This window comes from Oryctolagus cuniculus, chromosome 15, assembly GCF_964237555.1.
Source record: "Oryctolagus cuniculus chromosome 15, mOryCun1.1, whole genome shotgun sequence".
Lineage (NCBI taxonomy): Eukaryota > Metazoa > Chordata > Mammalia > Lagomorpha > Leporidae > Oryctolagus > Oryctolagus cuniculus.
In genome coordinates, this window is record NC_091446.1 from 19,353,012 (window position 1) to 19,367,910 (window position 14,899).

The following is a 14,899-nucleotide window of genomic DNA, read 5'->3' on the forward strand; positions in this document are numbered from 1 at the left end:
TATTCAAATGTGCTTCCTTACATGATTTAAGATTTGTTGTGTGAAATTAAAAAGTTGTTTAAAAGACCTAAAATAAATGTACTCAAAAAAAATAATCAACACAGCTTCACATGTTTTATTTTGTTGTACATTCTTCTAGAACCGGCTTCATTTTTCCAGTTTTGTAGAAAAATAGATGTTCCAGCCACCATTTACTTAACTGTCTAGTCTTTAAGACCAATCAGTATGTTCCCTGGAAAGATGAATAAGTCTCATGACTACTCATTTTTAAAAAATTCTTTAAGACAAAGAAATAACTTTTTTTTTTACTCCCAAAGCACAGTATTTCAACAGCAGCAGCCAACATGGGGTTTTAGCAGCTTAACTTTAGCCCCCTAAATAAAGCTTTCTATAAACCAGTGATTTTACTACAAAAAAACACTGTCCTTGAAAGAAAGGAGTGGCAGTCAGACATCAATGCAAAACTTGGAATGATTAGATCATAAACATGGCACTTACAAAAGGTAGCTTATTGGAATATTCCACTTGAGAAGTGGTTACTTTTCTGTCCCTCCTTTACCCCCTCAAAAAAAAAAAAAAAAAGAAAGAAAAAGAAAAAGAACACTTCCTTTAAAAAAAATTCCCCTTAAACATAAGTTTATAAAATTTCAGAAATAACTTGTATTCAAAACAAGTGCTTAAAAAAAAAAAAAAAAAACACCTGTGCTAACTCTTACAATTCAGATATATATTTTTTAACATCTAAGACTGTAAGAGTTCTTATATTCAGTAGCTCTCTGGTTTAAGACGACCTCCATCTCCTTCACTTACAAAACGCTTTCTGCCCCTGTAATGAAAAGAACAAATACATGAAAATAAATACACATCCTGATTGTACTCAATGGAAAAAACAAAGAGAACTTGGTTCTTTTAAGGGAGAGGGTGTGGGGAACATATTAAATTTGGAGGACTTTCTTTGTCTTTTTTTAAAAATTAGTATGCTTCTAATCCCTCTGAAAAACTTTACATCTTACAAAACATCCAGTGAATACTAAACTGGTGTAGTTTTTGTGTCAATAAAAGTTTGATTATATTAAAGTTCTTTGTCTAAATGGAGCCATGTTTTTTCAAAAACATTTTATTTAAAAATTCAGCATTTGTTTCTATCACATTATTATTTAAAAACTAAGCAGTGAGCCAAATAAAAACAATCAAATGATTTAGAATTATGCAAACTAGCTATGGAAACCAAAGTATCCATGCTTAATAATTTTTCTACGAAATTTTCCCAACTGTAGAAAAGTCATAACTTGAATGTAGAAAAAAAAATCCAAGAAATTCTAGCCTATGCTTCATTTGGGGATTCCTGCCCCTTCAAATTCAAGAAGCCCTGCTCTACATTGTAACAATTCTAGGTACATGCAGTAGCAAAACCCAGAATGAACAGCTAGCCAGCAGCCGAAGGCCTGAGCAGGATTAGCCCCTACTTTCTGACCCCAGGCTAACATGTAGGGGCAGGCAGACCACACACAAATGTGCTCTTCACCCAAATAAGCAAAAGGATAGAGGACAAAGTAAAAGTTGTCTGGAATACACTCAAGGTTTAGTTATCTCCTCAAATAACCCTTGAGAGTAAAGTCATAATAGAAATATTCAGACTTCCAAACAAAGGCTGAAAAACTTCTTAAAAGCCAGTGTCAAGGGATCCCTTTTCGTATGTGTTATGGCTAAGTGAAAACCAGCTATATTTTCTTGAACATAAATGCTTCAGATGATGGGAGACCAAGGGGCAGCATTAAGCAGTCTACAGCAAGAAGTCTTGCCAAAGGTGAGCATTTTTATGAATAAATATCACTTGGCACATCTGCACATAAATAGTGTCATTACCAAGCAGTTTCAGTATTTCCAAACATCACTAAAGCCATTAAAACTCGATCCTCCAACATTTTGTTTTCCTTCTCTTTTAATGGCTTCTAAACTTTCTAGAGCAAAGGACACTACTAGAAAATATTTTTCCACAATTTAATTTTCACAATGCACTTCAATAAAAATACTCAAAGTCTAGAAATTTTACCAGATAAAAAATTTATAAAAACTTAAAAGCAAGAAGTTGAGCTATTACTAAACATTTATACCTATTTACAGTATAAGCTTTGTTATTGGCTTTAACACAACAAAATTTAACTCTTTAATACTGAGTTACATCAGGTTAACACAAATATAGTACCTCTAAAGAAAAACATCACATCCAGATCCAATCAGCCTCAATTCTCCAAATTGTTAAGTAAATGAAGCACAGGAAAGAACCTAGATTTTGAAGCCAAAAAATGCCTGAATTCATACTTGACCGGTAACATGTACTATTCCTCAGACCTTAGAAAAGACGCATTACACTTTGTTCATCTTATCGGTTGTAACACCTACTCTGAAGTAACATTTAAACTACCTAGCACAAAGCCCAGAATACAGAACTGCAATACAAGGTTAGCTTCCTTCTAATGAATAGGGTCTTTGTGAGATACTGGGAGAAAAACTTCACTCTTGTTTCTCCATAAATTCAAAACAGAAATTCTTACTCCTCAGCAACTTCAGAGAAGATGTTAATTTTCTTACAGAGCTGAAGACAGAAAACTGTCCTAGCTTAGTCTTCCAAATCACCTCATCAAGATTTTATATTGAGAAAGTGGTATTTAAATTAAGTACCTTGAAGGACAGAGATCTCTGAGTTGTTTGGATATTATGCCAGCCTGAAAACATTCTTCTACAAATCGCTCCAGCACAGAGTATGAATGTGGGACATCCAGATTAATGTCAGGAATTTCATTGTAAATTCTCTCATAACCCTAAAGCAAATTATATACAGAACTGTTAGCCCACATAAATGCAATCAACCCCTCATGTCAATCTGTTTTGAAGGCCAAATGTTCACACAGTTAAACTGAAGTCATATTTGAACCCTGAAATAACATTTCAAAGTTCATTTGTTAGAGAATGTTTCCTTTGAAACATTTTTTAAGATTTATTTATTTGAAAGGCAGCAAGACAGAAAAAGAGATCTTCCATCTACTGTTTCACTCCTTAAATGTCCACAAAAGTCAGAGCTGAGTGACAGAGGAAGAGACAGAGAGAGATCTTCCATCTTCTGGTTCTCTCATCAAACAGCCACAAGCTAGGAGCCAGGAATTCCATCCTGGTCTCCCATGTGGGTAGCAGGGGTCCAGGCACTTGGGCCATCTTCTGCTGCCTTCCCTTATAAGTGCATTAGCAGGAAGCTGGATTGGAAGCAGAGCAGCCAGGATTTGAACTGGTGTTCTTACAGGGACAGAATGCCGGCATCATAGGCAGTAGATTGACTCACTGCACCACAATGCCAGCCCCTAAAATGGTTTTCTTAAAAGAGCTACAGACACTGGGCAAACTCCTTCCCCATCTACTTCTCCACATATACTTACTGCCTTTTTAAAAATACAGTGCAAAATAAGAACCTGGCAAACATTTCAACAGTGTGTACAATTTTAAATAGAAAACTAGACATAAAGGTGTAATTTGTTAAAGGTTTCTGTTTCTTTCTAGATATAAAATAGAAATGAAGACATCTTAGAAAATTAGATCATTAAGACAGAACACATGATCACATTTTTTAAAAATAAGCAAAAAACCCACTGAGGTGTTACTTTCCAAGAAATGGTTGCAAGAGGTTCAAACTTCAAACACTACCATTAAAATAACAAAACCCAAAGGCAGGCATTTGGCCTACAGAACACTGCTTGGCATGTCTGCATCCCATATCGTAGTACCTGGGTTCAAGTCCCAGCTCCACTATTGATCCTAGCTTCCTGCTAATGCGCATCCCTGGGAGGCAGCAAATATAGGTCAATTAGTTGGTTGCCTGCCATCCACGTGAAAAACCTGGTTTGTGTTCCTGGCTCCCAGCTTCAGTTTGGCCTAGCCCTGGCTGCTGTGGGGGAATGAACCAATGGATGGGAATATTCTTCCTTTCCCTCTCAAATAAATAATTCTAAAAAAACAAAGTGGGCACTTAATCCTAGCACTTAAAATACCACTTGAGACATCCACATTGCCTATGGAGTACCCTGGTTCAAGTCCCAGCTCCACTTTCAATTCCACTTTCCTGCTAATGTGCACCCTGTAGGTAGCAAGTAATGGCTCAAGTATTTGGGTCTCTGTCACCCACATGGGAGACCCAGACTGACTTCCAAGCTCCTGGCTTTGGCCTCACCTAGATCTTGGTATTCCAGACATTTGGAGAAGGAACCAGTGGATGAAGAGTTCCCTTTCTTCTCCCTACCCCTACCTCAAATTTAAAAAGAACATCAACAAAAAACACACACTTATTAAAAATCAAAAATAGGAGCCGGCACTGTGGCACAGCGGGTTAAAGCCCTGGCCTGAAGTGCCCGCATCCCATATGGGCAACAGTTCTAGTACTGGCTGCTCCTCTTCCAGTCCAGCTCTCTGCTATGGCCTGGGAATACAGTACAAGATGGCCCAAGTGCTTGTGCCCCTTCACTCATGTGGGAGATCAGGAGGTGGCTCCTGGCTCCTGGCTCCTGGCTTTGGATCGGCACAGCTCCAGCTGTTGCAGCCATCTGGGGAGTGAACCAGCAGATGGAAGACCTCTCTCTCTGTCTCTCTCTCTGTAACTCTTTCAAATGAATAAATCTTTTTTAAAAAAATCAAAAATAAATGAAGACACACACCCACAGTGTGTGTCCCACAGTGGAGTGCCTGGATTCAACCGAGCCCAAGGGAAAACAGCCAACATGGAACCTATAGGCATAATACTAAACATGCCTGAAAGAAAATTCCACTGATAGTCTTTATTCGGTAATGTATTTAAGGTTGAATTCTAAATTAATTGTTCAAAGTAATTAGGTACTTACTCTTTTCATTTGGTCTACAGTAATGGTATAAGACTTCCAAAGGGATTTTAACAAATCCAAAATCATCCTAAATGTACTTTCTCCAGTTGACTCTAAAACCATTACAATAGCCTAAAAATTGAATAAAAGAACAAGTTTTCATTATTAATTCATATAAAAATTCTGAAAATGCATCAGATCCCTTTTCTTTAACCATGCACGACTGGGATTTTATGGTCATTACAAAAATTTACAAACCACTTTCTCAATCTTAAAAAAAAAAAATGTAATGTTAAAGAAACATTCAGTTACAGGCACAAAAAGGGGCACTAGTCAATCTTCTTGGCATGGAAAAGTAATCTTACTTCATACACAAGCTCATGGTGAAAATGAGGTACTTCCAATTCCTTAAGACAATGTTCTGCTTCGGAAATGTCTCCAGAGAGTAAATACTCTTTCAGCAGCATATCAATCTATAAGATTGGAAAGTTGGGATGTGTTAGAATTCCTGACTTTTGGAAAGTCACGCTTGCCTAAAGGATTTATTTACCCTTATCCCATATGTTACGTGATCAAATAGGTCATGAACTAACACCATACAGACTGGAATGATACCATAACTTTTTAAATAATTAAAAAATCACCAAGTTTAAAATGGTTCATAATTATGAGGCAAATGCAATCCTTCAGTGTGTCTGAATCACTGAGTATAAGTAGGTTAAAAATGCTCATGGTCTAAATGGTCACCATAATGCTTCAGTACTCCCCACTAAAAACAAAGGATTTTAAATACCAGTAGAGGGCACTAAATGAAAGTCTCAATATGAATGTTTAAAATGGCAGAAGACAGTTCACTTCTATCAGCATTATCTTAACAGTGTAAATAATGAGACTAATGGGGGCATTACTAGATAAAGAATTTTTTTTACAAGGAGGATTTTATCTAAAAACATTCATCAGTAACTTGGCTTCAAGCTGTAGCTGAAGAGGTAAGTACTGACTTCCTCACTCAAACCTGTACAGTAGTATCTGTGGCTCCAGAGACCCTCCACTAGGAATGTTCTTCCCTATACACTGCCATTGTAATCACCTTGGCATCCAGTAAACAAACAATGAATGCGGACCAACTGAATACTTTAAATAACCCCTACTTCCAACTTCTGGAATATATTTTCATCAAAAGTAAAATAAAATTGGTAACTATAATACATCCTAATGAATTTCTATAATCAAGCTTTAGGAAACTGACATTTAGGCCGGCGCGGTGGCTCACTAGGCTAATCCTCCGCCTTGCGGCGCCAGCACACCAGGTTCTAGTCCCATCGGGGCGCCGGATTCTGTCCCGGTTGCCCCTCTTCCAGGCCAGCTCTCTGCTGTGGCCAGGGAGTGCAGTGGAGGATGGCCCAAGTCATTGGGCCCTGCACCCTATGGGAGACCAGGAGAAGCACCTGGCTCCTGCCATCGGATCAGCGCCGTGTGCCGGCCGCAGCGTGCCGACCACGGCAGCCATTGGAAGGTGAACCAATGGCAAAGGAAGACCTTTCTCTCTCTCTCTCTCACTGTCCACTCTGCCTGTCAAAAAATAAAAAAAGAAAAAGAAAAAAGAAACTGACATTTAAAGCATGGCATTTAAATAAAGGGTTTTACTCTGTAATTATAAAACTATTTAGTTCTGTTATGTAACTCTAAAAAGTATATCAGGTTCCATGCCTTTTTAAATAACAAATTACAAATATATGCATTTCTGAAAATCATCTTTGTCCAACCTTTTCTTCTAAGTAAACAAATACCCAAATAGTGTCTACCTCAAATTGATATATTGGTAATATTATTTCAGTTTTTAATCTTATCCATTTTTATTGACATTATTCACATACCATAAAATGACAGTTTCTCCAAATATTAATATTGGGGAGTTTTACCATATTAACAATATTAAGCTTTATAATCTATAAACCTGGGATATTTTTATTATCTTCCTTTCAACATTTTGCAGCTCCCAGTTAACAAAATGTGCATTCCTTCCATTAAAGTTATTCCTAAATATTTACTTTTTGATGCTGTTGTAAATGCAATTGTTTATTTCATTTCCAATCACACTGCCACTGTATAAATACAGAACTGAAATCTGTATATTCATATTATAGTCTGTAACCCTGTTCAATACATTTATGGCTTAATAGTTTGGTTTTGGTCGGAGAAGAGGTTATTTTGTGGGTCCTTTGTATTTTCTGTACATACATTGTTATCTAGGAATGGAGCTACTTTTGCTTCTTCAAGTCTAGATTCCTTTTATTTATTTTTCTTGATTAACTGCCCTGGAACCTTGACTATTTTTATACCTTAATTTTTCTATTACTAATTCTTTAATTACTTAAAGGAGACCACTGCAATCATCACATTGTGGACACCAAACCATCTATTTTTATATATTTAAAAATAAAATTGGTCCAGGCTCTATATTTGAACTCCTTAATACTTAAATTAAGGGTACATATGTGTGTGTGTATACAATTAAGACTTATCAAAAATCAAAATTATACTCACATGAAGATTATACTCAAAAATCAAAAGCACAGGAACTATAAATCATCTAATTGCATGCCTTTTCTAATTACATGCAGATAAGGGGATTAAATACTTTTTTGGTTTCTTACATACAACACCAAATTACAGGCAGAAAACAACCAATGTGGAGTAAATCTGGCATTTTATTTAAAGATTTATTTATTTATTTGAAAGGGAGAGGCAGGGGCAGAGAGACAGCAATCTTGCATCTGCTGGTTTATTCTCTAAACGTCACAACAGCCAGGGCTGGGCTCCCAAACCAAAGCCAGGAGCCAGGAGTTTCATCCGGGTCTCCTACATGGGTGCAGGGACCCAAGCACCTAGGTCATGTGCTGCTGCTTTCCCAAGCACACTAGCAGGGAGCTGGATCGGAAGTGGAGCAGCCAGGTCTGCAGCAGGTGCCCACATAGGATGCTGGCTCTCCAGGAGGCTGCTTAATGCTCTAAGCCACAGCTCCGCCCATTCTGGCATTTTAATGCAATAAAAATCACTTTTTTTTTTTTTTTAAGCATTCAGGGGTCTTCAAAAAATTCATTGAAATTAGTATGAAAAAATGAATGGAATTTCAATTGTTTTGCACCAAAATAAACTTATTTTTAAATCTCATTTTCCACAGATTTTCTGAAGCACCCCCTTATAAAAGTATTATTCAATTTTCCATCTGCAGGCTGAACTTATGAAAATACCAACTAGCAGGCAGTTTATTTTGCTTAGAAGAATACATAAAGTTTAAAACAATACCCAATAGTACCTCTTTCACAAGGTGATTGACAGACTGCTGCCCACCTCCAGAGCCCCACACACTGTCTTTGCGCCTTCCACCTTTAGACATACTCAGGAGCACAGTAGCCTTATCCAGAGCAGCTCTACACAAAAGGAACACAAAACGTATGATGCTTGGACATGCCCATGGTTTACAACAAATCATGAAGAAAACTCGCAAGTCCCATATGCACTGAAAACTTTCACCTAACATGAAATTAAAAATCAATTAAAAAACTATTTTTAAAAATAAAAAAGTAGGAAACAAAGAAGAGTTAATGTTTATACTCTATTATTTCCATTTCACATTCCAGAAAACTTGAAAGATATTATAAATTGATCTACACTGAGAAGGAATATTTCATGTACAACTAACTTTGACCTAGATCCATGCCTTCCTCCCCTACAGAGACCACTGCATAATGACCTGAAGTAGCTTTAAAAAGTTAATATCTAGACACAAGAAAAATTAAAAGCATTGCTAAGTCTAAGGCTAAGCCTCAAGAAAAATCAGACAGCATTAACTCCCACTATCACATTTAGCTACAATTAATTACACTAAAGAACAAGAGTGAAAAATATTTTTATAAGAAAAACATGTATGTAAATGAGGCTCTTCTGTTAATATTATCTATCTTGTTAGAATATTAAGTAATTGCAGAATGTTAGGACCTGACGGGACTTTAAAGAACATTCTATGTCTAATGCTTTCATTTTACAAATAAGGAAACTGAGGCCCAAAGAGAGTGGCTTTGCATGAAGGCAGAGCTAATGGCTAGCTGAAACCTAGAACTTCTGCATTTTGGTACTGTCTTCTTCCTGTTACATCAGGCCAACAATCTCTCCCATCTGGTTTAACAGTGGAAAATAAAGACAAGTAACAAATGTCAACAATGTCTAATGTAATTGTCATTTCAATGAAAGCCATAGAATTTCCCCCAAGTTTGAAACTCTAAGAAAAATTAATTTACTCTTTCTCTTCTTTCCTGGGCACGTGGCCTTCGGGCAGCACCCTAGACTTCCTGGCCCAGATGCTCATCCACGTGGCTGGTTCCTGGTGCTCAGTATGAACCCCTATTCACGTCTCTCTTAAATAAAGCTCTCACTCTCCTATGCATCTTTCTCACTAAATAAAAGCTTAAAACGTAAAAAAAAATTAATTTACTTACCTAGCCTGTACACAATCTACAGTTCCTTTGTAACTGTCAATATAGGTGTTACACAAAATTCCATCTCCAACAGCTCTAGCAATAAACTGGCCCACCAACTATAGTAAGAACAAGAGAATTACACAAAAAGATTAAAATAGATTCATTCACATGACACAATCAGTCAATACCTGAAAGACATGTCAGAATATTCAATAAAAACACCTGTTCTGTACCTTCTAGTTCTGCTTGGCAAACACTCCCCTGAGTTAAATGCCACCAGAGTGGGGCCAGATCTGTTTTGCTTACTACTGAATCCCCAACACCTTTCACCCTTTCTGATAATCTACTATATGGTCAATAATATTTGTTAAATGAATGAGTTTAAGTGAAACTTCTTTTCAAAAAGTAAAAAAAAATTAAGTTTTCTCAAAAGTTTTATTAAAGAAATTTATTTTATGAGGGTGTGTAGAAATATTTGACAATTTGTTCACAGTATTATAAAAATAAGAAACTAATATCCAATAATAAAGATGTCATTAAATGATATGTACATACACTATATGGTCACATGAAAAGATATTTACCATATTTTATGATGTGAGAAAAATCAACTTTACAAAATATAATTCTATTTTAAATAAACAAAAAGGATATACAAAAGCCATACATTGATATATATACCCACAGAAGGCAAAGTGGAAAACTTAACATCAAAATTTTAACAGTGGTTATTTTTGCTGGCCTTTCTTCCTTTTGGATTTTTTTTAATTCTATAATAAATGAGTTTATAAAATCTTTTTCTAAAATGAGTACTAGTACAAAATTTTGGAAAAAGGGGTGGGTGTTGTGAAGTACCAGGTTACTGCCACTTGGGAAATTTGCAACCCCTACCCAAATGCCAGGGTTAGAATTCCGGCCACTTCACTTCCAATCCAGCGTTCTGCTAATGCACCTGGGAGCCAGATGATGGCTCAAGTACTTGAGTCCCTGCCACCCACACTGGAGACTTGGATGGAGCTTCAGGCTCCCAGTTGCACAACTGGCCCAACCCTGGCTATTGCAGGCATTCAAGGAGTCAATCAGCAGATAGAAGATCTCTATTCTTCTTTATCCCTCTTTCTCACTCTGCCTTTCAAATAAATCTTCAAAACTAGGAGAAAAAAGTCCATGTTGGATTCACAGCTCAATACTTTACAGACTGTCATTGGGAAGTATAACAAAACAGCATTTTAGAAGTAACCTACCTATACTCTAAGTTAATGCCTAAGTGTTCCAAAATAGGAACAATTTCGTGTTTTCAAAGGTAGAAAAGGAAATTTTCTTACTTAGAATTACTTTATAATGAACACTAGACAAGCAAATTCAATTATAACAACCTGTATTTTTCTAAATTCTAGCTAATAAAACAGCTTAACTATATATAATACACATACACTGCAAAAAATACACACACACACACATTTATATGGCCTAAAAACTATACAGACTACAAATGGAAAGCAGTATTATAAAATTAAATTTACAGTCTTATACAGATTATAACAAAGATCAACTAGAAAAAATACACCAGAATGTTGAAGGGCTATTTTTGTGTGATAGGAAACTTGGGCTGTTTCCCTCCCATCTACCAAAACTCCCTAAGAGTAACCACATTACATTACTTCTGCAATGGGAAGCATAGCCTGGGGAGAGAATGAACAAAAGAAAACCGTACAAACCTGTGGTGCTCTAGGGGTATCCAGTGCTAACTCAGGCAGATCTTTCAACAACTTATCAAATGATTTTTCCACATCATTTGTGCTCATCACTGTCCCACAGAGATCAGAAAGCAGCTTAGATGTCATTTCTCTGTGACTTGCCTTGCCCTCCAATGCTAAGGACACTGCCAGCACTGGTACTCCACTTTTCATTTCACCAAGATTTAAATCTCTTAGCATTTCCTAATTTAAAAATAACATTTTTAGAATGAGTAGAATGTCACTATAATTCAATAAAATTTTATTTTTGAAAATCGACCTTTTATTTATATATCCTTACCTGTCTCTTTTGTGGGAGAGGATAATGTATCTTTCTTTGCATATAAATTAGATAGGGTTCCACTTTGTCAAGCTTTAACTGCCTGAACATCACCAAATTCAAGAATGTGAATTATACTTAAAAGCTTATTAAAACTGGGGCCAGCGCTGTGGCGTAGCGGGTAAAGCCGCTGCCTTCAATGCCAGCATCTCATGTAGGTGCCAGTTCGAATCCCAGCTGCTCCACTTCCAATCCAGCTCTCTGCTATGGCCTGGGAAGGTAGTAGATGGCCAAAGTCCTTGGGCCCCTGCACCCTCATGGGAGACCAGGAGGAGGCTCCTGGCTCCAGATTGGCACAGCTCCAGCCAGTACAGCCAGCTGGGGAAGACCAATTGGAAGACCTCTCTCTCTGCCTCTCCTTCTCTCTTTCAAATAAATAAATAAATCTTTTTTTAAAAAAAAAGCTTATTAAACTACATATCTAAGTTGGGTATTAAGAGTTAGCTAACCTTCTGCCTCATAATCTATTAGTGTTATTTCTAGGAACGTTGTTTTATAACTGAATGGAGAGTCATTTTACACTACCGGAAGTTGTTTATATTCTACTTTTCTTCAAACCTTTCCACAAGAATTTATACTTTCATGTAAATTTAAAATGAGATCTTAAGTAATTGTTTTTAAGTGGTATTAACATGCTAGGATAAAAGAAATTTTTCCTATTAAATACAGTTAGAAAAGAGTAAGTTCTAGAGTTCTATAGCACAATAGAGTGAAAATAGTTTGTAACAATTTATTATACACACCGATGCATCACTTACACTGGAAATACATTCTGAGAAATCCATCAGTAGGCAAGTCCATCATTCTACAAATATAATAAAGTGTACTTGAACTAGGACAGCTATGATGTCACTAGGCAACATCCTGGAGTTACGTGGTCACTGACAAAGTCTAATATAGCGCAGAGTGGGAGGACTGTGTTCTCAACACAAAATGATGTTTGAAGTGATAGAAATGCTAGTTGCCCTAATTTTATCACTATATACTGGACCTACATATATCAAAATATACTACATCCCATATACTTGACATGTAGCGTCAAGTATCAAAAATGTATATATAAAATAGCCCAATACTTAGTAACAGCCAATTTATAGTATCTCATTTAATATTCAAAATAATATTTGAGTACTACATTGTAACTTCATGCCTATATTACCCAAAGCCCAGAAAAATATTAAGGGATGGCTGAGGGCACACAGGACTGGCCAAGCTAGAAATGGAATTAGGCAGTCTAGTCTAGAGGCTAAGTTCTAACTGAGTGACTTGGAGTGACTGCCTCTTTACTGAAGGTTTTCTTAGACTCTTTAAATCATGGTGTATTATGAGGGTGCCAGAATTATTTTCACAGCCATGTACTGGTGCCTTGGTAAGTAGTCTCCACTCCCCACTCCATTTCATCTTCCTCAACTGAACTTTAACAAGTTTCTCATTAATTTCAAACATGATACTACTCTTTCCAGAAAACTCTCTTCAACCATTCTTTAGCTGCTGCAGAATCATCTGTTGCTCTCCATGTTGTATTTCTTTAAAACTGCTCATAGCACTACTCAGTAACAGAATACACTGTTGGTTCTACACTAGGAAAGACACCCAGATTTCAACAATCCCTGTCTACACATATCTAATAATAGAGTATTTTACAATATGTTTTAATAATCTGTTTACACACGATTTCCTTCACTTGACTGAGCTTCAAAAGGACAGGAATTATCTTTCACAAATTCCTACATGTGGTATGCACTGAACAAAGAGTTGTGTTAAAATTCAACAAATCTAAAGATATCAAACCTCACAATATCAGGCAAATCAAGCAAGTCCAGCCTGAATTTCAAGAATCTACATTATCAAAATCTTACAAATGGTACAATTATATTACTTTAGCTTAGTAATCCCAACTATACCAGTTGTTTTATTTTATCCTTCTAGATTTATGAGCAATTCATAATTAGCACAGTAAATATTCCCCTATAAATTTGCTGTTAAAAAATCTAAATTTTATTCTTTTGGTTTATTTTTTCAAATCTTTATTTTGGTGTTCTCAATTTTTTGAACAGAGTACAAAGATAAACTTCATCCTAATACTGAACACGGAAATAAGTGTCAAATAAATGAAACTGAGTCAGGCAGTCTTAACTTAGGTCTCTGAAGAGGTTTCAGAGGGTCCATAAATGCCCTGAAATTGCTAAAATTATATTGTATAAATTACAAAAATGTTAAAGTTTACACATTATCATTCTTAAAATACTATAGCTATGCCATTTTTCAGGGAAGAAAATGACACATAGCTTTTACCACATCCCAAATATGTAACAACTGGTTTAACATAAAGAGATTTTATTCCACTGCTTAGAAATTCATTTATGCAAAAGAAAATGCTTGTTTACTGATCCAAGGTCATCCTAGATATGTTTTGTTTATAACAGTATTTTCTCCATATATTAAATAAATTTGTAACCTTAAACCTACCGCAACTTCATTAGTATCTCCATGCTCAAAATATTCCTGTATGATTGGTGTCAAAGTTTTCTCAAATGCCCTTTCATCCAAAGGCAAAACTACAGTTTCATAAACACAGTTCTCCTGTGAGGGGCAGGGAGAAGAGTTATAAATTAAAGAACAACATTTCAGGTAAATGGAAACTGTTATATAATTTTACTAGTATATTCTACATGGTTAGTAATCTCCATTTAGGGCAAGATAAAGAAATGGCTGTTTTGATCACTTATATTATTACAAGTGAAATCTATAGGTCACTGTTCTTTTACACGATGTGAATACAGTAAGTCAGTGTACAGACTGAACCATTAGCTACAGCAAGTGCGACTTGCTCCCAGCTCCTTTTTCTTGTGTTAATTTATGCCTCTCAAAAGCAACCTTTCAGTAACCAACAAGTTTTAAGATGGCTTCCTAACACATTAAGTATTTCATTTACACTTCCATTTTTTAAAAAATGAAGCAGAAACCAAAGCCTTCATTATTTGTATTATCATCAAGTGTAACAAAAATCAACGCTATAGTAAGCCTGGGAAATCTTAAGACTGAAAATCACTGTTTAACTGAAATTTCAAAAAATAAGATTAATGTCCATCATTAAAGCATCTCTCTCTCCCATACAAGAAAAAATCTCTTAAGTGTTTGTTTAGAAACATGTTACTGGCTTCAGTCTAACACATATTTCACTTGATCTTAGCCAGAATGCCTAGAAGCGATAACATATGCTTCAAAGACTAATGAATATCTGTATTTCTAATATTCTCTTAGAAAAATTTCTAGGAGGCCAGCACCGTGCTTCACTTGGTTAATCCTCCACTTGCGGCGTCGACATCCCATATGGACGCCGGGTCTAGTCCCGGTTGCTCCTCTTCCAGTCCAGCTCTCTGCTGTGGCCCAGGAGGACAGTGGAGGATGGCCCAAGTGTTTGGGCCCCTGCAACCGCATGGGAGACCAGGAAGAAGCACCTGGCTCCTGGCTTCGGAT

General features: G+C 36.3%; 1 protein-coding gene across 5 annotated transcripts in view; it reads right to left on the bottom strand.

Annotated features, from left to right (window-relative positions):
- Positions 1-92: 92 nt before the first annotated feature.
- The window catches only part of PDCD4 (programmed cell death 4), a 31,948-nt gene continuing 17,141 nt past the window's right edge, over positions 93-14,899 (bottom strand). For 2 of the 5 annotated variants that reach the window (XM_002718740.4, XM_017348553.3), the window contains exons 5-12: positions 13,889-14,002; positions 11,062-11,283; positions 9,362-9,459; positions 8,182-8,296; positions 5,228-5,335; positions 4,884-4,994; positions 2,683-2,822; positions 93-826 (exon numbers count right to left, since the gene is read on the bottom strand). In XM_002718740.4, the coding sequence (XP_002718786.1) occupies positions 766-826; positions 2,683-2,822; positions 4,884-4,994; positions 5,228-5,335; positions 8,182-8,296; positions 9,362-9,459; positions 11,062-11,283; positions 13,889-14,002 (969 nt within the window). In that variant the 3' untranslated portion in view covers positions 93-765. Of the gene's footprint in view, positions 827-2,206; positions 2,287-2,682; positions 2,823-4,883; positions 4,995-5,227; positions 5,336-8,181; positions 8,297-9,361; positions 9,460-11,061; positions 11,284-13,888; positions 14,003-14,899 lie in introns of all 5 variants that reach the window. The other 3 variants (XM_051823582.2, XM_070057232.1, XM_017348554.3) reach the window with 3 other exon arrangements.